We start from the raw sequence: 22,406 nt of genomic DNA, 5'->3' as shown, positions 1-22,406 counted from the left end.
TTTTCTTAGTTCCTCTTCCTCCTAGTATATATTATCGCTATTTTAATATTATTTTATTTGATATGCAACTATTTCAGAATAACGTACAACGATACAGATAAGAAAGTCAACATTTTTATTATACTAAAGTACATGGAAAACACAAATAGTATAAAATATAGGTATTTAATACATCCTGATTACAAAAAGTAGCTCTTAAGTAAAGTACTTTAAATACATTCTTAATTAAAACTTTTTTGAAACAATACTCTATCTGTAACATGCCATCAGTCTATTAGGTCAACCGTATACGCTACTTTAGGCTAGAGAGTTTTACCTTTTGCAAATTGAGATATAAATGTCTTCTTCCATTAAACTTTAAGGCGTCTTAAATTATAAACTATACATATTTAACAATATAAAACACATGCAATGAAAATATTTATCTCTGTATAAAAATATAAAATATTTTAGAATTTAAAAACATAAAAACTTAAATTCTTGTTCATCTTTTACTTCCACTATGGCGTATGGTTTTCTGAAAAAATATAAATTAAAGATTAATTATTACAAAAGAAATAAAAACAATATCACTAATAATATAAATTTATTTTAAGATATTGCATCAAAGGGCCTTGCACTTATACAGTACTAGAAGTACTGACACCTTAAAAAAGTTTTAAGGGTTGGTGTCTTCGCCCAAAAAGTCGAGATTAAGTAGGTGTACCGACTTAACTTTTTAATAATAATATTAGCTTACACAATGTTTTTTTCCTCTACATATCATATTTTTATTTTTAATTAAATTCATACATTTAAAATTTCATGCATTGAACTGTCAAAACAAAATATATTCGGGATTTGGTGAACAAAAAAAATGAAGATTGGTACACCCACTTAATTCCGACTTTTGTGCAAAGCACCGACCCTAAGTATATTTGTATAAACTTTACCTTGTACCCAACAAATTTCTACACTTATTCCATGCTCATATAAGAAATTTAACCACAGCTCTTGTTTTGTTGAAAGCTTGTCTTTAGGACCTTTAACTTCAACGATTTTGTACTAAAATAAAATAATTGCTTAGCACCAATTTATTTGTAGTTACATACATGTCTTACCTTAAAAGTACTTGGATTCCAAATAATTAAGTCAGGAAACCCAGCCATCCATTGTCTAAAATCATGCATCATTCGATTACAGATAGCCATTACATTCTCTTTTCCAAGACACATAACAATCTCCTAAAAAACATAATTATTTTTAAAGTAACTGTCATTTTGTTGAAAATTTTAATAAAGTAGTATTTTAATTTTACCTTTAAATGGTTGCTGCTTTGAAATAAATGTTTGGGTATTAGACACTGGTATTGACTATATTCAAGAAAATTTGTTTCTATTAATGTACTGAAAGCATCTAACTCCAAATTATTCAGGATTTGAATTTTCATATCAATTCGATCCTTTCTATTATTGTAAAATTCCGAAGTATATAAATCTGATGGCGCAGTTTGATATGAAGATACAAATGCACCTGGAACTGGATGTGTATAAATATCTTCCCAAAATAATATAGAAAACAATGCAACTGGCAACGCTCCTTCGCAATGTAAGCCATTTGTAAATCCTTCATTTAGATAATGATGCACCGCAAGACTCTCAACGGAACCATAAGTTTCTTTGTCATCTCCTTTGTTAATACGCCATATAGCTTTGTTATTTGCAAGTCTGAAATTTAAATTTTTATTATCTTATCCTCATAATTATGAAGATTTATTAATATTCTAATATTTACCCTTTCATGCGAATTGCTTGAACATGATTGTTGCATATGTTATTATTATCAGGTACAGTACTCATTATTGAATTTCGTATAGCTGCTAATTCATCTTGCAAATCTTTTGTAATTCCAGTTCTTCTTCTGATCATTTGATCCATTCTTTGTAAAAGATTAACTTTATCGACAATTGTTAAGAAACTTTCATCTTCAAAAGCCTTTTTTAGTATGACTGCAGTTTCATTCAAATCTTTAAGGTGATACATATAAATCAACGCAAGCTCAGTATACCATTGACCTTTAGAATTTCTCATATAGTACTTTTGCTCTATCAAAGCTTGTAAACTAGATATAGCTTGATGAATGGTTAATCTATCTTTCTTAAAGGCAATTATACTCTTTGATAATACTTTGCCCCAAATGTATCCTGGCATGTAAAACTGTACATGTGAAGGTATTGCTGAACAAGCTAAACTAAAATTTTCATTTACCTTAAGAAGATTTTCTTTCATTTAATTTATAAGTTAATTTAGCATATCTTACCTTATAGAATCAAATTTGACAAAAAGCTTAAATCTTTCATAGGCTACTTCCCCTAAATTTGTCACAGTTTTCCAGTGTTTTTGTTCAATTGCAGATACAATGTCAGCTAAAGCAGTTTTAGCTTCTACATAGCTTAAAAATAAATTTTATAAAAATAAATATTATTTCACATTTATCATTATATTTATATTTCAGTGTTAAATACCTAAGAAGATGGGGTTTATCACTAAATATTGGATAATGTAACAGAGGTAATTTTGGAAACTTTATTTCTCCTTGCTGAACTTTTAACAAGGTGAAAAATAATTTTCCAATATCATCACTAGGATCTTGACATGGCACCAATAAAGTAATCACTCTGCTAATAATACAATATATCTGTGGCTTTAAACGTACACAACGTCCTAATTTGGTTTTGATTGCAGAAAGCAAAATCTCCTTTGGACTTCTAACATTTAGAAACAAAGGTTTTCTTAAAGAAAATTGTATCAGTTCTGAGATTAATGTTTCCTTATTTCCTTTAATATTTAATTTAAATAATTTACAAATTTCACGAATTTCATTTACTAGTAATAAGTCAAATAATGTATTAATGTTTTCACTACTTATATCAAAAGTACAAAAGGAACAAGATTCTAAATGCTCAAAGATTGGCTCCAAGTTTTCTGTTAAATGAGGAATCCTTAATGATGAAATTCTTTTCCAAGATTGCTTTCTCTTCACCAAACATGTAAGTAAATACTTTGCAGTATTGGGTAATGTTAGCATTGAAAACACAATGTCCAACTCATCTTCACTAAAGTAACCACAATTGACAGGATTCGAGAAAACATTGACCATCATCATAAATAAATGCAGTGAATTAAATTCACTAGGTATAACTACATCTTCTAATTTATACTCAGTAGTAGCCATTGTATTTAATTTAGCATATTCAACTTTAAAATTGTTAAAAGTATAAATTTCATGCAAATTATAATCATTTAAAGGAATAGATCCTTGCTTTGCAAGGTTCAATTGTTCGATAGCTTTTATTATTATATCCTCTTCATTACTTTTGAAAATCAATTTATATGAGGCTGTTTTCTTTTGAGAAAATAATCTTTTTACTGGTGTTGGTGTTTTAACTACAAACTTTTTACTTTGACTTTTAACTGGAGACAATTCTTCATCCAAAGTCAAGTCAAACTTAGTTACTTTCTTTGGTGATTCACAAACTGATTCATTAGAAAACCCATTGGATCTCTTAAAAGACGAAGAACTAGCTTTAAAAGTATCTTCTTTTTGAGATCCATAGCTTTTTGTAGGACTTGAAAATATGTTTCTCGCTGTTACTGGTTTCTAAATAATAAATATTTATTTTAATAAAGAGGATATATGTAGTTGAGTTGTTTAATTCATAACTGAAAATATACTTACACTCTTTAAACTTTGTAATTTTTTAGATTCTGCATCCGATCGAATTTTAGTTTTAATTACAAAGAATGAATCTATTCTTGGCTGGGACATAATTGATTATACACAAGCATATAGATGGATCATAAACGCGTTTAATCTTTAATCAATTATTCTTTAAAGAAAACAAAGGTCCTTCTCAAAAAATACTTTGCCAAGCAAGCAGTAAAGATTTACATTCTACAGTTTTACACTCGGGTCCCGGTGGTTGCGATGGCCAATCAAATCGAGTGTTTGGGGCATAATAAGCGACAACTGTGACAAACAGTTGTCATAAGTGGGCTTGCTTTAGAGAAAACCCTTTAGGCCCGTTCGTTTTAGCAGAAAGTCGATACACTTTTTGTGCACATTTTAGGGTCAGTTCTTCCACGGAGTCCCTCAAAAGTCGGGATTTATATACATACGTAGAAATCCTCTGAATTGACTCGATCAGCTCCCCCCTCTTTCATCATCTCCCGCTTTTCGATTATCAATTTCTCAAAGCCATGAAAATGTCGATAGTCGAACGAGGTTAGAAAAAAAAGATGGCCGCTCAATGTTATTGAGAGTTGGTGGGTTTGGTGCTTCGAATTGTCGTTATAAAACATTTCATTAACCATTCGTGTCCAAACGTTTATTATTCGCCAGTTCGTACAAATCAAATCTACTTCCGTCTAGAAAGCTCTTCGAAAACCAAGTGCGAATGTTCAACTTAGAAGGAAACTGGAAAAATGATGTTTAAAGAGGGTCATTGCAAATGTCATGAATTTTGCAACAGGGAATGATTCGCAGTATCCCAAAAATAAGTGGTCCAGAAAACAATCTGTGTCTGTGGAAACTGAGAGATCGATTAGCGATCAAACAAATTTGTTAGCCCATCACATCGGTGCAATTTTTTGGTTAGTCGACAAAAATTGCAATGTTTTGCTTTTACTAGATTCCCTAATTCCCATTACCGGTCAGCTGTACGTAATAGGCGCGCTCTTTAATTTCCCACTGCATAATTTTGAATTCCTTTCGTCGCCTTTGTTATTGAAGCCTAACGAACCAATTGAATCACTTAATGGAGATTAGTCTTAACCTTAAAATTGTTGCTTTACAAATTCTGCGGGAGAGAAAGAACTTCCGGCTCTTAACTGCGTGTAGATTTTTCTCCCTTTTTTTCCCTTTCTTATTCTCACTCTGCCTCTATATCCCCGCTTCTCATACTTTCTCCCCTCCCCCTTCTCCCTCTTTTTTCTTTTCATCTCTCTTGATCTTGTTTTGCGCAATATTCTGAGTTCGATCCTGAGGCTGCGGCGATCTGAAAACAACATTCGGACGGCCATGAATCGTGAATACATGTGCAGTGTATTTAACTTTTATGTTATTTTTAAACCACTGATGTACAAAACACTCGCACCCTTGTCAGTTTGCTTTCACCTATAGACTGCAGATTATTCTTGGACTACCTCTTGACGTTGTATAGCACAAAGAAGCCAAAATTTTGTTAATTTTTGTTAAAAAAGTTTTCTTTCATAAAGTTTCTTTTGGCTCTGACTGATGATTGTTCTTTTTGTAGGTCAATATTGCGACAGCTGTATTGAAAGTGTTTATATTTTAATTTTTCCTTAGTGCAATTTAAATAAGAAATCATTGATAAACAGAGTGAACAATGTCACTGAGACGAAGGATTGTTGACTTTTCTGAAACATGGGGAGTATTGCAAGAAACAGTCAAAGGGGTTATTACACTAGGAGATGTACCTCGAGCTACTTGGAACGACAGATTCAAGTAATATTTAGTTTAAATAAAATTTGTCGGTTTTATGAAGTTGTTTATTAATTCAATTAAATGATTTATTATTTGATTTATAGTGACGTGTATTCACTGTGTGTTGCTCAGCCTGAGCCTCTAGCTGATCGTTTATATACAGAAACAAAAAGACTTTTAGATAATCATGTAAAACAATTATTAGTGCAAGTTAAATCGCCAACTGGAAATGGTTTATTGCAAGAGTATTATCATGCTTGGATGGAATATTCTCAAGGCATCAATTATTTGCACCTCTTGTACTTATATCTTAATCAAACGCACATCAAGAAACATAAACATTCTATTGCTGAGATTATCTATGGCGCATCTGATTCCACAGATCCCGATTATCAAGAACAAATGGAAATCGGGGAACTTGGCTTAGACATTTGGAAGAAAAGAATGATAGCTCCATTGAGGCATGTGTTAGTTTCGCTTCTTCTCTCGTGCATTCAAGCTGACAGAATGGGTGAAGCCATGTTAGCTAGTACAGAAGTTATATGTGGAGTTATACAAAGTTTTGTAAAAGTTGAAGAATACAATATAACAAGGCAGCTAGATGTGAGTAACTGAATTTATTTAAACATTGTCATTTATTACATTAATATTGTTTTAGGTGTATCAAGATATTTTTGAAAAGCCATTCTTGGAAGCTAGTGGAGAATTTTATTCAAAGGAGGCAGCTGAACTAGTAAGGCAACAGGATGTAACACGTTATATGGAAAGAGTGACATGGAGATTGAGTCAGGAAGAACTTAGAGCACACAAATTTCTTCATGCAAGTTCACTGCCAAAGGTATGCCAATTTTGAAAGGTTAAAAAGCTAGTTGGAAAATTAACTATTTTTCCTAATAGCTGATATTGCTTTAGGTAAAACAATGCTATGGAGAGAAGATGGTACAGGCCCATGTCACATGGCTTCATGCAGAAGCTGAAAGTATGATAGTAAATGAACGAAGAAGGGATTTAGCTCTACTTTATCCTCTTTTAAGGCCTTTGCAGGGTGCTTTGGCTCCACTTGCAATAAAACTCACTCAGCATATTACGGAGCAAGGATTACAAGCAATCGGCCCTTTGCAGGGTGAAAATGTAAGATAATCCACAATTGGTTTGAATTAAATTTTGATTTATAATCTTAAAATATGTATCATTATATTCAGGTTCATATACAATTCGTGGAAAATATGTTGGAAGTACATGCGAAATATTCGGAGCTCATAAAAGATGTGTTTAAAGGTGATCAGGCTTTTGTAGGAGCTTTAGACAAAGCTTGTACGGCTGTAGTTAATTTCAGACCGATTCCACGGCAACCGGCTAGAGCTCCAGAACTGGTATGTGGAAAAAATAGAAAAGATTTTACTAATAAACTAATTGCAGCTTTTTAAAGCTTCCGCACACGCTTCGCGCAAACTGTAAAGAAACTTAATATGCAAACATTAAGTTCTTTTAATATAACGTATCTACATTTCCCTCAATCTTAAAAGAACTTAACGTTAGAATATTTCGTGTGCGCCAATCTTTAGTTTAAGCTTACCTTAATATAACATAATGGTTTACAAAAAACGTTGTAAGGCGGAGGTTCTTATGAATGTAACGTTAATAATTGTCTTAATTTTTTAGCTGGCTAAGTATTGTGACTCTTTATTGAAAAAATCAGCAAAAGTGGCATCCGAGGGTGAAATCGAGGAGAAATTAGGTCGAGCTATAACGGTTTTCAAGTACGTTGATGACAAGGACGTATTCCAGAAGTTCTATGCCCGAATGCTGGCTAAACGACTAATACATCAGCAGTCTCAGTCGATGGACGTGGAAGAAGCAATGATCGATAGATTGAAACAAGCCTGTGGCTACGAGTTTACAAACAAACTGCACCGAATGTTCACTGATATGTCAGTTTCTGCCGACTTGAACGCAAAATTTACAGCTAGCTTACGAGAAAAAGACAGTGAGAGTCAGTTGGGTATAGGCTTTGTAGTTTACGTTCTCCAAGCGGGTGCCTGGCCCTTGGGCCCTCACTGGCCAGGACCGTTTCACGTACCTCAACAGCTGGAGAAATCTGTGCAGGCTTTCGAAACATTTTACCATGCACAGTTCAGCGGTAGGAAGCTCACATGGCTTCATCATCTTTGCCAGGGCGAGCTGAAATTCAATTATTTGAAGAAACCTTACCTGGTCACTGTCCAGACTTATCAAATGGCACTTTTACTTCTGTTTGAGGAATGTGACTCTGTCCAGTGCAGAGATGCTGCGGTCTCTTTAAGATTATCCCACGATCAGTTGGCAAAACACGCTGCCAGTTTGGTAGAAAGTAAAATATTGAAGAAGAATACCGAGGGAGAGCTCGAGGAGGACTCCATGCTCAGTCTAAATTTCGATTATCATAATAAGCGAACCAAGTTTAGAGTCATGGCTACTATGCAGAGGGAAACACCGCACGATGCTGAGGCCACGCACCGGAGTGTTGACGATGACCGGAAGATGTACTTACAAGCAGCCATTGTTAGAATAATGAAGAGCAGAAAACTGCTTAGACACAATCAGCTTGTGCAAGAGGTAATTTTATATTTGAAATTCATCACGAATCCTACGTTATCTATTTATTCTGTGTAGAAGACTCAGTTCTTTTTTAATTAATGCTCAACAGTGATATGCAATCAGCTAAAAATGCGTATTTTTCGCAGGTACTAAGCCAGTCGAAAGTGACTTTTGCTCCGTCAATTGGAATGATAAAAAAGTGTATTGAGGCCCTCATAGACAAACAGTACATCGAGCGTACAGCGAACAGCGCAGATGAATACTCGTATATCGCATAATACCGTCGAAAAGTTCGCCATTAATTTATTGGTCTAGAAGTCTGCCCGGTTTCTTGTTGAGAAAAATCAATTAACATAGGAGGTTGTAAATTTAATTGACAACAATTATCGCCTATCCCTACAAATATGGCGATCATTCTTAATCGTTGAATTAGATAAATCTCCAAGGATCCAGAGAACCACGCAACAAGTTTGCTTAATCGATCATAAACTCGACTAAAATAGCTGATTCAATGAATTGTAATATATAAACGAATAAAGGAGGCGTTACTATTTTAAGATAGATTTGTTTCGTCAATCGATCATCTATGCTCATATATCTATTACACATCTACCTTTGCTTAATACAGTATTTTAATAGCAAACGAAATAGATAAATCTCATATTAAGTTGGAGTAACGGAGTTTCTTATTAAATAATTCAAATTTGAGTATAGGCGGGCTGTTAATCAAATTCGTATGTCTAAAATTTCAATTCTTTTTTGTCATAGCAAAATACTATAGGCCTGTTCTTTTTCGCTGAGTTCCTACACTGCTCTCTATTCTCATTTTAAATTATTTCTCTAATGTAGCAATGCAGCGAAAAATAATAAGCCTTATAATTAAAGCATTAAGAACGTGGAGCCCTTAATTGCAAAAGTTCAGGGTCCAGCAAAGGATTGTCTTCGGGTTCTGATTCTGGTGGTTTGCTCATTCCATTTACGATCAGTGGCGAGGCTGTTGCTGTATTCGTGCAAGGAGAGAATCCAGCCCATTCCATTCCAAGATAAATCGGAGGCGGGCTGCCAAGTTGGGGCTCCAACAATAAATGATCTTGCTGTGACTGTTGTTGCTGGTGCTGTACTTCCTGGCAATCCGACTGGAAGTGCGTCGTCAAATGGGTCTCTATCTTACACTGTCTTTCTTGCTTGCGCCACTTGGCTCGTCTGTTTTGGAACCACACCTGAGAACACAAAGTGAAAAAGCTCATTTTCAAGAAATTATTAATTTATTCATTTTTTTCTAATCTAAGAAAATTCACTGAGCGGTTTCTGTCCAACTAGGTTAGAAGAAATAGAACTTCATTACGTTTGGAAAATAGGAAATTATTTTTCCGTAAAGTTTATAAATAAATATAGCATTATTCAGAATAAAATTGAATGGAGCGTTAAGATAAATCAAAATGTAGAATAAAAATTGCAACTTTAACGTAAAAAGATGATTTTTTGTAAAAATTTGTTATCTTCGAGAAAAGCACGGAAACTTATCAATTCCAATTAGCATATTTATTGCTTCACCTGGACTCTGGCTTCTGTCAAATGAATTCTTAAGGCCAATTCCTCCCTGAAGAAGACATCGGGATAGTGTGTCTTCTGAAAAGCTCTTTCTAATTCTTCCAATTGGAAATTGGAAAAAGTAGTTCGATATCTGCGTTGCTTCCTTTTCCCACAACTCTCCGAAGTCTGTCTTTCATCGATTCCAGGGCTTGGAGAAAAGTCGTAAGCTGAACATAATTAAACCAAGCGTTCTCTCATTATTCGCTGTTTACTGTATGCAAGCTTTTTTATTTATTCTATCATAAATAACACACGCTATATTAAATATAGAGATGGACCAATCTTTTCTTCCCTACCCCTATATCAATTATAAAAATTAATATTCCTAATAGACTACTGGAAAATGTTGCAGGTCCCTTGACCGTAATGAAATTAAGATTATCTTTTTTACTTTAACAGCACGAAGAAAGTGTCGTTGTCCAGAATTCAATCATATGCTCTAATAATCTATGATTTGTAGAAGCGGTTGCGAAAAACAAGCGCGTGACGAGTCTTTTAAAATTAAGTTAGATTTAGCCAGAACAGAAGCGGTTCATAACTGTTAAACTGATTAGTGCTAACTCTATTTGAAAAAAAGGGGTGTCCCGCTTAATGCATTTAGCAATAATTTAATTGAACACTGCCCCAACTTGGTAAGCGGTAGGTAGAGAGAGACTTAATTAAATCAGGTTCGGGGTGGCAGTATGCACTTACTGAATTTTGTTGGAAAGCAAACCGAAGAGGATTGCGCGTCCATCAGACCTACAAGAGCGCTCGGCTGCAGATCGCCTGGATTAATGTCGTCCACCGTGCCCGAGGCCACAACTGCACAAGAAGATACTAGAGGATCCCGTGGTGAACCAACGAGAAATAACTGTCTGGTCCCTTCGTTCCCGGATTCGTCTTCCTCCTTCAGCTCCATTGCCAAATCAGCACAATCTTACAATTGACGAGTTTAACAAAACTTAACCAGAACTACCACCTTCGTCTTCTCGGTATACTCCCAGTTTACTCTTGCTAATCAGTGAAGATTCCTCGATTCCTTTTATAACGTATTTCCAAAAATTTGTTCTTCAACGAGTTTCATAAATTTCTTTTAAAGTGCTCTCTAAGAATTCCCAGTGACGTTTTGCTTCATTCGAAAGGTGGGTCGAGAGATAGTTATCTATGCGTTGAATTGGTTCTTCGGTTTTTCCTTTACATAGAACTGTTTCAAACAAGATGAACCTTTTAGGTCTCCGCTTCTTTTCTTTTCTTGTCACTTGGTACGCCTGTAACTTGATTAGATTTGGAAAAGTGCGCGAACAAATCACTGGCCAGTTAAGAGCTCTGTTTTGACCCCCTGGCGACTCAGCAACTCTGCCGTATTCTTTCCTCTTTTTCTTCCTTTTTTTTGCCTTACACCTGTGAGGCCACAGCGAGTAGGGGACGCCGTGCATTACTGCCAAGAGGGGCAGTGAAGCCTCAAAAATGTATTGCTTGTATACCACCAATCAATAGCATGAGCGTACGAAAAAAATGTATTTACCGAAGCTAGACAATTTTACAATAAAACTCGCATCCCATTATTTTCATAAAAATATAAAAAATCCTGTTGGTAATAACGAAGTTTTGTTGCTTAAGACTATTACTATTGTACCTTCAATTTTTTCACAAGACTTATGATTTGCAAAAATTAATTAAATAAATTAAGCTACAACAATTTGTTGTATCTTAACTTTATTAATTAGTGTAGCATATTACAATACATACAACATTCATTGTGCCTATACTTAGTTTATAAATAAATAACAACTTAGGGTGCAGCCTTTCTGTTTCTGTGGTCTGATATTGCTCGCGAAGATAGAAAAAAACTCATTTAAATAAGATATTTGTGTAATTGATTTGAAGTTATAATACCTTTTGCTTTGATTCGCATTTTCTGCGTGCATTGCTTTGTTGCAAGAGCAAAAAGCAAATGTCAAAGTTATAATTTGTATTAATTGTCCTAGATTATTATATACCTTACAGCCTTTGGTCCCAGGGTACGGAATGATAAGGACCAAGTGGACGCACAGTTACACATAGAAGAGACGAACACGACTGGTGGAAACCAATAAATCATCATCAAAAAATTTGGTTTCTATTACAACATTGCCACTGTCAGTAAAGAAAGTATATCGTATTGATTATCTTAAATGTTTTTTTTTACTTGGTATTGAAAACGAATGAATATTAGGAAAACTTACTTGAGTATATTCGCTGGCATCATCTGGCTTTCTGGAGCAGCTTGAATTAAACTCTGCCATGTATTTGTACTATTAGGAATAACAAAGCCAAACTCAAAGAACCATTCTTCTAAGCATCGCCCTTTAAATAATACTTTTTGCTCTAGTCTAAACCTTTCCATTGGCTCCACAGAGCTAAAATTAATCTCTCTTGATACTGCTCGACATCGTAAAATCTTTTTGGGAACACGTGCTTCATGCTCTACGATAGGGACAGATCTAAAAATATAATTTACATGTAAGCGTACTTTGAGATTTTGAGGTTAGGAAAATTTTGCAACACTTACAAGTCCTCGTTGCCTTGCCATAAAATTTTTCCTCCATCAGCATCCCTCAAATTCATCCAATTACTATAAATTTTTAATTTAAGAAAAATATCATGTAAAAAATTCGGTAATTAATCGTTATTTTTTTCGAATTTTGACATATGAGTATGACCTACAAATCGCCATAAACTTGTTAATGTTCGATAAGAACGTAAATAATATTAATACTGTCAAAGGATACACTTGAAAACCTTTTAAAATATCTTCAGCACGAGACGGCATGTTCTCATTTATGATGACAGACGGTACTCTAATCAAAAGGCTCTTGAAATCTACAGGGTGTAATAGAGTGACGTGCAGCCAAAATCTAAAGGTACCTGCAGTCCTTGCAGGATATAACTGATATAAGACATAACTCTATATAGATATCAGAGCAATTTGTAGTATTTTGATTGATCTCTGTTTATTGGAAGACAAGTTTTCGCACAATTTTACGAATTATCTTACTCTCTGTAATAGACAGCTATGACGAAGTTAATTTTGTTTAAATTTTAAATAATAGGCGTTCAGCAGTGTGCTTATCTCATTTCTTCTAAGAACGATATAGGAATTTTATGAATTAAAGCATTTTAATTAATCTTTTAAGAACGCACTTCTAATATGTAAAAATACTGTAGTTTGTAGAAAAAATAAGAAAGTAAAATATACTATATATATATATTCTTACTCAACTAATTTAAAGTATTAATATGTAACCTCATTTTTTAAATTAGGTCAAATATTTTGTTGATAACAATTAGGAGATCAAATGTTCGTTTACAAAAAAAAAACGTTTATATTTAATGATATATTCTGTTTTTAAATTGTTCCACACGTGCATTATCACCCTGCATACAATAGTTTACGTTACACAAACTGTAAATTTCAGGAAACTCTTAATTTCAAATGACGTCAGTCAATACGACCATTTAACCGTGACTATTATAAATTATTATCTTCATGTAAAGATATTATACAAGTTTTTCATTATTTATTTTTAACTCTTATACTTTTTTGTATGATAAATGTATTCAGTGTACTATAACTATTTAGGCCACATAAAAATTTCCATGATTCAAATGGTCGGTACCTTATATCGGGTCAGTTCGACTCTCTTCGGCTTCTGATAGTATTTAAATTCAAGTGGCGGACTAATTATACATATAAAAAAAGATTATTTAAGGTTACTGATATTACTTAAATAATTCCGATAAAAGAAACAAGAAAACAAGGTAAAATCACGATCAAAGCAAACAATTGTGCCAAATAAAGTCAATTAAAGAACGATTCCTCTTTGTCGTAATAAATCACATTGTAGCAAAAGCTTCGTTGAGAATCTAAATGAAGTGATTAACATTGTAGTGCGTTAACTATAAATTGGAGATGCTTTTTTCACACGAGTCACAATGGTTTGGGTATAGAGGGAGAGTTTTTGAAAAGAAATCTGTTGAAAGAAATCAGAACCGGAAGTGCAGGTATTGAGGGAAAGAGGGGTCTCGACGCCTCGCAGTTAAATTGCACTTTAATGCAATTGCATTCCTCAGAAATATCATACAAAAGCGAAAAAAGAGCCTAGATTTTTCCTCTTTCATACCCATAAAAGAAGCTCGCAGAGTAAAACTGAAGAAAATTCTTACCATTAAATTAGAAAAAAAAATTACTCTTGAAAAACGAATACATCATAAATATACAAAGGGAAAAGTACAGGATTAGACGGCCCTGCCACAACAAAAGACCAATTTAAATCCCCAAAAAACTAGTTATGCTTGAAAAATCAGCCTACGAATAAAAACAGGAATAAAACCATATAGTATTTCATCAAAATAATCGCAATAACAAAAATTTTCAAATTAACAAAATAATAGTCCAAAATACAATGAAGAAATTTATTTACGACAAAAGTAAAAAAATTACAAGGTCGAGTGAAATAGCAACGAGTGGTATTTCGTAAAAAAAAGGGAGGTGGGGATGGATTTAACGAGGCTCGTTTTGGGGTTCTCGGAGGTTGTTTACGTTACTGGTGACAAGGGGTGAGACACAGATTGTTCGTATATAGAGAGATATTGGTTCCATGTGGAGGGAAGCTTGCAGCTTCCTGCAACGCACAAGTATTACGTAAACGAGCTGCACGTTTGAAGCCATCCCTGGGCACCGTGGAGTTTGCGCAGGGGGTGGTGGGGGAAGGGTGGGGAGAATCGAGGGAAGTCGGTGGACGCCTTGGTGACGTCAGAGAAATCGTCAGGCGTAAAGGGGCCGTTCGCTACGTCAGTACGAGTCGATGAGGCCATTGCGGTAAACAATCTTTTCGCTCGACGAGTGTTGCCTGCAAGAAGAAGGCCTCCGACTCCCTTCAAGGCCGTACGGACCCCGAGGAACCAGATGTGCTGCCTGGCCTTCTCGCGCAATCTCCTCGCAGCCTCCTGCAAATCCCAAACTGGGCCATGCATGCCTGTCAACTTTGTCACATGCATTTGGCAAGAAAACTACGTGTGACTCGACCACTCTGCCACAGGTACACTTACATCCCTGCTTTCTCACGCAACGCTTCCGTATAACAAATATCGTCTCTCGTTCTCTCTTTAAAGTTTTTGCTTACCCTTACCCCTCCCTTTCTGTACAAGTGGAAGATTTCACCCCTTGCAATCTCGTCACGTTTCGTCAGTTTCGTTTCTCCTGTAAAATCGTTAATACCTCCTCTAAATACTCCAACTTGTGTCTCCCTATTCCTTTATCTCATCTCCTGCCATCCTGTCTGATTTATTTTCAACATTTCCCCTTTTTTCTCAATATTGCCTTCTTTAAGCTGTTTTATTCCACTCGTGTACTCGATTGATAAATAAACTGGTGTAATTTGTTATTTTGAAACATTTTTAAAATAAATTTAAGTGTTTCCTCCGGAAGCAACAATTGGACGATCGTTGACATGTTTTTAACGAACGACTGTGATATTCTAGTGGTTCTTGGGGCTGTTAAAGTTTCTTGGCTTTTTACCACGTTGTTTCTCGTTTATTGACTGTTTTTTAAAGCGAAGTTTGAGAGTCCCGTGGACGCACATCAGTTTCTAGTGATGTAATTGATCGACCAGCTGAGATTCAATTGCACGTAAACATCCTGCAATTTTTATGTTGGCGTCGATGCAATTTCTTGTGCGATTTTCACCGTGTCATTATTATTATTATACATTTATCGATATACATCATACGTCATTGCAATTTACACTCTTTGCACTCATTTGTTACAAGATGAGAGAAGACAGTTTTATATATATAGGAAGAAGAAAACTTGTTGAGATTGATCGATAACGTCTTGTCTGACCACGGTCGGGATCTTCCACTTATTTTTACCTCGGTGTCTCGCACGGTTATTTGAAGCACTACACTTGCTCACGGGTCGGGAGGGGTGGTTTTGTTTATTTTCGTAGAAAAGTCAACGCTCGCGATAGTTAATTAAAATCGTTGCTCCGGTTGGGGGAGAGGGGAGGGGGAGTATCGCAATACGCGAATCAATAAAATTCCGGCTGGCTATGATCGAGCTGTTCCACTGGGGTTTAAGGAAATTCAGCTGATTGAGACTTTTTTTCAAGGCAAATGGAGTTTCAAGCGAAAATTCTTGATTTTTTTTGCAGGTGCTGAGATCGGGGAGTGGAGGATGGCTGGTTCGGGAACGACGGATGGAATCGGGGAGGATGGAGGGGTTGGCGGGGGCCCTAGAAACCCACTGCTCTGCGGAATCTGCCACGATTACTTCCAGGAACCCTGCTTGCTCTCCTGTTTTCACACTTTTTGCGCTCGCTGCCTTCGTGGATCCCACCTTGATGGCAAAATTACCTGCCACATCTGCGGGTAATCAGGCAATTTCGTATATGAAATCCTTTCAACCGATGCCTCCAAAGTCCTCATTTCTGTGTCTCGATCATTTTCTGCCTTTTCCAAAAATTACTCAATTATAAAATTTAACGAGCCAATTTCTAGTTTTAAGAGGACCTTTGAACGAATGATGATTAACGGTGAAATAAATTTGCTTGGTGAAAATGATTTTTCGATAGCATTTAAGGGATTTGGGGTGGGAGATGGATTTGACAATAACAGCGTAAGCAGATTGTAGATGGGGCTTAGTGGTAGGCAAACAGGCCTTGGCCGATGACTGATCGAGCTGCTTGTTGCATGGCAACTCGGTTCAATGTGTCTGTCTCATTGTCTGCTGATCTTATTGTTTGCTATCCGATTGCAAGTACCCATTCACCAGCACGAGATTGCATCTTTTGATGCCTGTTGGCTTCCAGAAAGCCCACCAACTCGAAACGTCCCCCTTTCTACCATTCTCACTCAAAACACACTCTTCTATCTCAAACACCAATATTATTTACTCTTCAATATTTTTCTGCATCATCTTTCCATAGCAGAACTGGAAGCTTTCAGATTCAACTTTATAACTTTCCCATTTATCCTCGTCTGAAACAAATAAAACATAAATAAATGATTGTAACTTTTAAAAGATAAATTACTTTGATTGATGGAAAGAATGAAGTTTTTATTTGGATAGAAAAGTTTTATTCCATTGGCACAAATGTTCAGTTGTTTGACTAGTGGAATAACGAGGAAAGTAGATTGATTGATGAGCTTGTTTATAGTTGGTAGAGTGACAGAAAAGAGGGTTTGAAGGAGGAAGATTGAAACCAAAGACGTGGTCAAATTTCATTTTAGGCAACAGACTCAACTGAAGGATGGGGCACAACTGCCACCAGCCGATCAGCTGATTCGACAGCTGGTCGAGTTGGCCAACTCTGAAAATCCACCTTGCGCCAATTGTGACAAACGGGACAAGAACACAATGTACTTTTGCACAACTTGTGGTAAGATATTTAAATTACACTTTGCCGACCCTCTCAATATTCTAAAATTCAATTCAAAAGACTCGTAAATAAACCCTAAGAGACTCTTGCAATTATTTGTAAAAACCCTGAAGAAGCTTACAGACGTTTAAAATTCAATATAATAAAAAAACAATGTTAACGAGTAAAAAGAAAATTTAAGAGAATGACAAAATATTCTGTTTTGACAAATTTTCAAAGATTACCGTGTATAGTACACTTTATAATTAAGGCTCTTCGTGGAGCTTTTAAACAATTGAATGAAAGGAGAGAATTGGGGAATACAGGGCAAGCACTGTGCACGCAATGTCGCGAGAACACGCATCGGGCCAAGATGTTCTCGATGCACGAGGTGGTTCACATGAGCAAGTGTGCCAAGGACACACAGCGTAGGTGCCCGAGCCACGGGGAACAGTTCATCATGTATAGCCAGAGTGCAAAATGTATGCTGTGCGCAACGTGCTTGAGGGACACCCCAGCTGACGCCAGGATGCACTGCATTGACATTGACAACGCCTGGCAGCAGGCGTCCAAAAAAATGGAGAGAGCAGCCAACTCCATTTGCGAACTCCAAGCTGGAGTGCGCGACGGGGTCCTCGCCCTCAAATCCCAATTGGACGAGCTCAGACACAGTTTGGAATCTGAGAAACGTGCCCTCAACTCGTTTTGTCAAGGCATGCAGGTAAATACATTTTGAAGCTCTTTTCTATCTTAACCGAAAGTCGTTTGAAAGTCGAAGAAAACGATAAATAAATTGACTTAGGAATTTTAGTAAAATCAATGATGGGCAATTGTAGGAAGCCATCACGAAAACGCACTCGTCGGTTCTTCAAGATTTGCAGCGGCAATTCGAGACAAAAGAGCGAATGGTAAGGAGCCAGCTTTTGTCCTTGGGATCCGCACTTCCGGTCTTGCAGATGCACCTGATGCTGTGCACAGCGTTCACCAGTGGCGCAACGAAATATCAATTTTTGGAGCTGGCACATCCGATGCTGGAGCGACTCAGCAGGGTCGCCCAACTGGGTCATCCCTCAAGGCCACCCTTGGTAACTGCTCATCTGAAGACCAACTACAGGGGTGACTTTGCGCGTGCTCTTCATCCTTTCGTCAGTCAATCCCAGATACCGAAGGATCCTTTTTATGATCAAACTCATAATATGCCTCCTCAGGAACCACCGGTTATTCAGGTATTTTCATTTTACTTTTATACTAAATTTCCTGTATTATTTATAATTTCTATATCAAGATTTACTTGATGCTGTTATTCCTTTGTTCATCAGCTTCACTTTGGTCAAGAATAATGATTTTCTGAAAAATTAAACAATATTAGTATATATGTAGAAATTCTTTAATTGTAAAATATTGTTTAAAAAAACAGAGTAGTAAGATGGCTCAAAGGCTCCAGCCACAGAAGACTACGGAAGTCGGTCCATTTTCAAATCACTGCAGGACCTTCGATAATCAGCTGAAGGAATTGAGTCAACAATTGATAACTGTGAAGGAGCGTTTAGGTGAGCTCCACAGGGACGTGGCCCTTTTGAGGCGTGCCAATACTCCTCCATTGGGAACTCGCTACGAGCATGTAGCCAGGGACTGCAGAATCCTGGAGCAACAGTTGGAGCACCACCAAATCGAGCTGGAGAGACTCAGGAACGTCTTCGATGGTCTGTGGGAGGAACAACTCTGCAGGATCCACATCGAGAAGGAGATCTTCCACTCTCAGGTTTGATATCTTCAAAATTGACTGGAGCCTCCATCTAAAAATTAATTGTTCCATTTTCAATACAACAATATTTAATTCATTTACTTTTAAATTACTCATATTACTGAACAATACAATTATTTACTTGACGATCCGTTTGTTTTCCACTCAAATTTATCATGCTAAAATCATATAGATAAACGTTTTATAAAGCAGGAAATTAATTCATACATTAAATGCACATAGATGAACGATATTCTGTCATTGAGAGGAGAGGTGAAGCAACTGCAGACATTGGCCCAGCAATTGGAGCCATTCGTGAAATCGTTCTCAGCTGGAATGAATGCTGGTGAAATGGGAACTGCCTCGTCGGACGCAGCCAGCAATCAACATTTGCAGGCGTTGCTGGATCGTTTGGCACGTTTGCAGATGCAGGAACCACCGCAGCAAGCGCCAACTTCCGCCCCCACCAAGGACACTTGCCGCCATGCACGTACAGCCACCCCCAGTGCTGACAATGCACTGTACATGAAGGGTATAATAATTAAAACTATTTGACAAGAGAAAAAAAATAACGCCTTTCGAATCTCTCGACCCAATTGACTGTAGAATCAAAGGAGATGCCCACGCGTTGTCGCACGCCTTCCGGTGACGTCGGAGCAGTTTTGGACTCTCACGGTAATATCGTGGTCTATGGCACAGCAAAATCCTCGGATCCGAAGCGTGGCGTTCTTAGTCAGCTGATAGAAAAAGCCTGGACTAAGGAGGACCGGAAAAAGTCACCAGGGCGCGACGAAGGACGCGACCGGAGCCAAGGTCGAAGGTCACGGAAGTCTCCGGATGGTTCCAAGCCGAAAACACCGCCAGGACACTCCTCGGCGAGCAAGGTCAGGTCGCTATACCGTTCCTTGAAGGGCAGCGGAGCTGACAATTCTGCAGAGGCCCTCGACCAGTCCAACGATGCTCAACAAACTCATCCTGGTAAGAGACGTAACTCCACTTCCGGGGTTCTCGAGACACCTGAAACTTTGACGAGAATAAATATACCTTGATAACTTCCAGCACACGACAGATCTATTTCAGGACTCACCCAGAGATCATACGTAACGTTCAATACCATCCTTAATGTACAATGTTCTCCAAAATTTTACTATTCCTTTGCGAACGTTCTCCAAGACAGAGTTCTTGTTCGAAGACAAGACTAATAAGATTATAATTTTCTGTATATCAGTTATTGGCACATTTTAACACATTTTGTAGATTTACTGATGCACATAAATTGGGTTAAGACGTGATTTGGTTGCAGCAGGAGACGAAGGGGACTATCAGAGAATATCGGAGGCCTCCAGTATGGGCGAGGCTAAGAAGAGGGTCCAGGCGCAAGTACATCCGGTACCTCAGGAGGAGGGACCTGGATTGAAGGGTGGTAAGGTGTACCCGCACAGCGACTCGGAGGAGGTTTTCTATCGCGAGGGGAAGTCGGATCAACGTCATCGTCGTCGAGCAAGCTGCGACAGCCTTAGCACGACGGGGTCCGGAAGTCGAAGGTCCAGCATCGCCGAGGGGACGGTAGGTCAATCGGGGAAGGATCCGAGGAAAACCCTGGTACTTTTGATCGGACCGACTCCGACGTCTCTCGTGCAGAAGCAGCGATCCTGGGAGACCTTCCCGAGGCCCAAGAGCAAACGTGGACCTGGGGAGACCGAGAGGGGCTCGTCCTTGGGCCAGCTGAAGAAGGCGGACAGCTTCGAGGGCCACGAGGAGGCTGTACGAACTCTGGTTGCTGCAGTCCAGGAGACCAGATCCCAACTCAGACATCATCATCTTCATCATCATCGACACCATCGCAAGAGCAAAACCAACTAGTCCTTCCTTGGTCCAGTTTAACTGGACGACCCTCGTTAGTACCGAGCCTCTTTGCTCCTTGACCAATAACCTCGCCACTTGATCCTTCATCGCGTTCACTGCCAATAGTCCTCCGTGACTCCAAGAATCATCCCATCCTCGTCTTTGGTCCTTGGGAACCTTTTGCCTCCTGGAAGTTTAAAATTCATACAGTCGATCATGTTTCATTGGTAACCGTGGCGAAGAGGCTTGCTTAACTTTTCTCAAGATATTAATCGTTAAAAAAAAGCTCAGAAAGTTCTTCTATTACTAATAGTAATAATGATAAATATACGTTAATGCGCAAAGAAAGAAGAGGAAGACACAGAGTGGGCGTTGAATTTCGTCCATCTAATAACGAAGATTTTAATCGCTAAGGAGAACCAGGGTCACCAAATTTTACAGAGAACGTCGATGGAAGCAACTTTCGACGAGTGCTCTTTTTATCCAATTTTGTATTTTACTTCTTTCACCAAAGACTGCTCATATTCTCATTCTTTCTCAATCATGACCAGCTTTCGATAACTTTTGTACGTTTTTGGCCATCGCATTTTTGATGGTCTTCCTCATCCTCAACAGCATTGTGTATGCACGAATCCTTATTGTTCCAGGAATGTTTTGTTTAATATTTTTGTGACTGCTAAATCAGTCCCCTCAGTTATCTGCAACATCAATGATATCACATTGATTATATATTATGGGAAAATCTTCATTAAATAATAATATTTTAGTTTCAGTAATTAACACGATAGAATAAAGAGAGATAATAATTCTCGAAGGGGATGATGCACATAAGTTTTGAGAAATGATTTGAGAAAGCGACGAAAGTAATTCTAGTGAAATTCGACTTTTTGGCGAATTTTAGTAATTAATGCTAGGCTTTGTAAAAACATTTAGATAGCGTATGTAAAATTAGAAATGATTTTCTAGATGTAAAAGTCTGCATAACGCTGTCCGACTCCAAGACTTGTGTATCACACCATAGGGTCAAGCCTAAACGTGTTCGAAACGACTTTTTGTGGATGCTTTAAAAGCCTTAATTGATAATCGAAAACGCCGAAAGCTGCCAATTCGAAGGACTCGTGGAAAAAGTTTTAAGCTACTACGCGTTATCCCGGTAATCTTATTGTTGAACTCGACCAGTCAGTCGATTTTAGAGCCTTGATTAGAATTAGTGGAGAACGTCCTCGAGTAGCACAATTAATTATCACAATACACTTGTTTAATTTTTAATTTCAAAACTGTAATCGTTCAATGAAATATTCGGATAAGTGACAATACATTAAAAGCGAGGGGTAGATATATTCACTTAATGATAATATTTCTGAGGAATAGCGCGAAATCACATTGAACGTGATATTCGAGGATATGTTTTTAAAGAGATTGTGCATTATTGACAATGTCAATTGTTTGCCTATCGGTCCATAAGCAGAACTCGTTTGAATGATGAGGCTCGCACAGCTCAATTGGCCTGAAAAGTCAGTTAGTGAAACGACACTGCCAGTCATAAATTATTTCAGAACTATCACGAGAAAAGCCTAATTTTACGCATGTGCTCCTACTGCGGTAAACAGATGCGTTATTCGCACGATTATCGTTACAAATATTACTCAAAGTTACGAAGTTTACGATATTTAGTCGTGAATGAACAATGCAAATATTAATACGTTAATTATATGTTGTAAGTATGTATCCAATGTCAAATCGCTGGTGCATTCAAATATATGAAATTAAAAAGTACACGA

The 22,406-nt window shown here is 37.2% G+C and overlaps 5 protein-coding genes across 10 annotated transcripts; 2 read left to right on the top strand and 3 right to left on the bottom strand.

Annotated features, from left to right (window-relative positions):
• Position 1: 1 nt before the first annotated feature.
• On the bottom strand, positions 2-4,114 carry LOC136782238 (fanconi-associated nuclease 1-like). 2 transcript variants are annotated; one of them, XM_066741530.1, is made up of 8 exons: positions 3,718-4,114; positions 2,504-3,639; positions 2,299-2,430; positions 1,774-2,229; positions 1,298-1,706; positions 1,101-1,223; positions 933-1,044; positions 2-517 (listed from the first exon to the last, which is right to left on the bottom strand). In XM_066741530.1, the coding sequence occupies exons 1-8, from the start codon at positions 3,805-3,807 to the stop codon at positions 501-503; spliced, it is 2,475 nt and encodes an 824-aa protein (XP_066597627.1). In that variant the 5' UTR covers positions 3,808-4,114; the 3' UTR covers positions 2-500. The 2 variants fall into 2 exon arrangements, with proteins under 2 accessions (XP_066597627.1, XP_066597626.1); XM_066741529.1 differs by lacking the exon at positions 2-517 and having other exon boundaries at positions 564-1,044.
• A 187-nt stretch (positions 4,115-4,301) lies between these two features.
• Positions 4,302-8,627, top strand: Cul2 (cullin 2). Of its 3 annotated transcripts, none has more exons than XM_066741531.1 (8): positions 4,302-4,631; positions 5,294-5,505; positions 5,589-6,087; positions 6,143-6,322; positions 6,397-6,615; positions 6,687-6,857; positions 7,147-8,079; positions 8,208-8,627. In XM_066741531.1, exons 2-8 carry the CDS (start codon positions 5,387-5,389, stop codon positions 8,337-8,339), a joined length of 2,253 nt encoding a protein of 750 aa, XP_066597628.1. In that variant the 5' UTR covers positions 4,302-4,631; positions 5,294-5,386; the 3' UTR covers positions 8,340-8,627. The 3 variants fall into 3 exon arrangements, with proteins under 3 accessions (XP_066597628.1, XP_066597630.1, XP_066597629.1); XM_066741533.1 differs by lacking the exon at positions 4,302-4,631 and adding an exon at positions 4,649-5,194; XM_066741532.1 differs by lacking the exon at positions 4,302-4,631 and adding an exon at positions 4,649-5,220.
• On the bottom strand, positions 8,611-10,572 carry LOC136782242 (homeobox protein ARX-like). The gene is made up of 3 exons (XM_066741535.1): positions 10,348-10,572; positions 9,616-9,821; positions 8,611-9,281 (listed from the first exon to the last, which is right to left on the bottom strand). Exons 1-3 carry the CDS (start codon positions 10,553-10,555, stop codon positions 8,949-8,951), a joined length of 747 nt encoding a protein of 248 aa, XP_066597632.1. The 5' UTR covers positions 10,556-10,572; the 3' UTR covers positions 8,611-8,948.
• Positions 10,573-11,631: 1,059 nt separating this feature from the next.
• Positions 11,632-12,768, bottom strand: PrBP (Prenyl-binding protein). 2 transcript variants are annotated; one of them, XM_066741537.1, is made up of 4 exons: positions 12,418-12,768; positions 12,188-12,338; positions 11,862-12,119; positions 11,632-11,772 (listed from the first exon to the last, which is right to left on the bottom strand). In XM_066741537.1, the coding sequence occupies exons 2-4, from the start codon at positions 12,241-12,243 to the stop codon at positions 11,691-11,693; spliced, it is 396 nt and encodes a 131-aa protein (XP_066597634.1). In that variant the 5' UTR covers positions 12,244-12,338; positions 12,418-12,768; the 3' UTR covers positions 11,632-11,690. The 2 variants fall into 2 exon arrangements, with proteins under 2 accessions (XP_066597634.1, XP_066597633.1); XM_066741536.1 differs by having other exon boundaries at positions 12,188-12,250; positions 12,408-12,764.
• A 946-nt stretch (positions 12,769-13,714) lies between these two features.
• On the top strand, positions 13,715-22,401 carry LOC136782237 (RING finger protein 207-like). 2 transcript variants are annotated; one of them, XM_066741528.1, is made up of 10 exons: positions 13,715-14,717; positions 15,831-16,047; positions 16,909-17,057; positions 17,363-17,757; positions 17,873-18,262; positions 18,454-18,798; positions 19,024-19,312; positions 19,387-19,758; positions 20,084-20,346; positions 20,422-22,401. In XM_066741528.1, the coding sequence occupies exons 2-10, from the start codon at positions 15,854-15,856 to the stop codon at positions 20,641-20,643; spliced, it is 2,619 nt and encodes an 872-aa protein (XP_066597625.1). In that variant the 5' UTR covers positions 13,715-14,717; positions 15,831-15,853; the 3' UTR covers positions 20,644-22,401. The 2 variants fall into 2 exon arrangements, with proteins under 2 accessions (XP_066597625.1, XP_066597624.1); XM_066741527.1 differs by having other exon boundaries at positions 20,084-22,401.
• Positions 22,402-22,406: the final 5 nt, after the last annotated feature.

This window comes from Prorops nasuta, unplaced genomic scaffold, assembly GCF_024137725.1.
Source record: "Prorops nasuta isolate Cenicafe-Biocafe unplaced genomic scaffold, Cenicafe_Pnas_1.2 PNAS00025, whole genome shotgun sequence".
Classification (NCBI taxonomy): Eukaryota; Metazoa; Arthropoda; class Insecta; order Hymenoptera; family Bethylidae; genus Prorops; species Prorops nasuta.
This window is presented reverse-complemented; position numbering and strand designations above follow the sequence as displayed.

Excerpts from the sequence above, each read along its gene's own strand:
- PrBP (XM_066741536.1), bottom strand. The coding sequence starts at position 12,448 with ATGCCGTCTCGTGCTGAAGATATTTTAAAAGGTTTTCAAGT. Across the intron at positions 12,251-12,407 it reads ATTTTAAAAGGTTTTCAAGT|TAATTGGATGAATTTGAGGG; the intron begins GTATCCTTTGAC and ends AAAAATTTATAG. Across the intron at positions 11,773-11,861 it reads ATGCCAGCGAATATACTCAA|TGGCAATGTTGTAATAGAAA; the intron begins GTAAGTTTTCCT and ends CTTTACTGACAG.
- Cul2 (XM_066741531.1), top strand. The coding sequence starts at position 5,387 with ATGTCACTGAGACGAAGGATTGTTGACTTTTCTGAAACATGGGGAGTA. Across the intron at positions 6,088-6,142 it reads ATATAACAAGGCAGCTAGAT|GTGTATCAAGATATTTTTGA; the intron begins GTGAGTAACTGA and ends ATATTGTTTTAG. Across the intron at positions 6,323-6,396 it reads ATGCAAGTTCACTGCCAAAG|GTAAAACAATGCTATGGAGA; the intron begins GTATGCCAATTT and ends ATATTGCTTTAG.
- LOC136782238 (XM_066741529.1), bottom strand. The coding sequence starts at position 3,807 with ATGTCCCAGCCAAGAATAGATTCATTCTTTGTAATTAAAACTAAAATT. Across the intron at positions 2,431-2,503 it reads GATAAACCCCATCTTCTTAG|CTATGTAGAAGCTAAAACTG; the intron begins GTATTTAACACT and ends TTTATTTTTAAG. Across the intron at positions 1,707-1,773 it reads CAAGCAATTCGCATGAAAGG|ACTTGCAAATAACAAAGCTA; the intron begins GTAAATATTAGA and ends TTTAAATTTCAG.
- LOC136782242 (XM_066741535.1), bottom strand. The coding sequence starts at position 10,555 with ATGGAGCTGAAGGAGGAAGACGAATCCGGGAACGAAGGGACCAGACAG. Across the intron at positions 9,822-10,347 it reads TTGCTTTCCAACAAAATTCA|CTTACGACTTTTCTCCAAGC; the intron begins GTAAGTGCATAC and ends AATTATGTTCAG. Across the intron at positions 9,282-9,615 it reads TGACAGAAGCCAGAGTCCAG|GTGTGGTTCCAAAACAGACG; the intron begins GTGAAGCAATAA and ends TTGTGTTCTCAG.
- LOC136782237 (XM_066741527.1), top strand. The coding sequence starts at position 15,854 with ATGGCTGGTTCGGGAACGACGGATGGAATCGGGGAGGATGGAGGGGTT. Across the intron at positions 17,058-17,362 it reads GTACTTTTGCACAACTTGTG|GGCAAGCACTGTGCACGCAA; the intron begins GTAAGATATTTA and ends TGGGGAATACAG. Across the intron at positions 18,799-19,023 it reads AGGAGATCTTCCACTCTCAG|ATGAACGATATTCTGTCATT; the intron begins GTTTGATATCTT and ends AAATGCACATAG.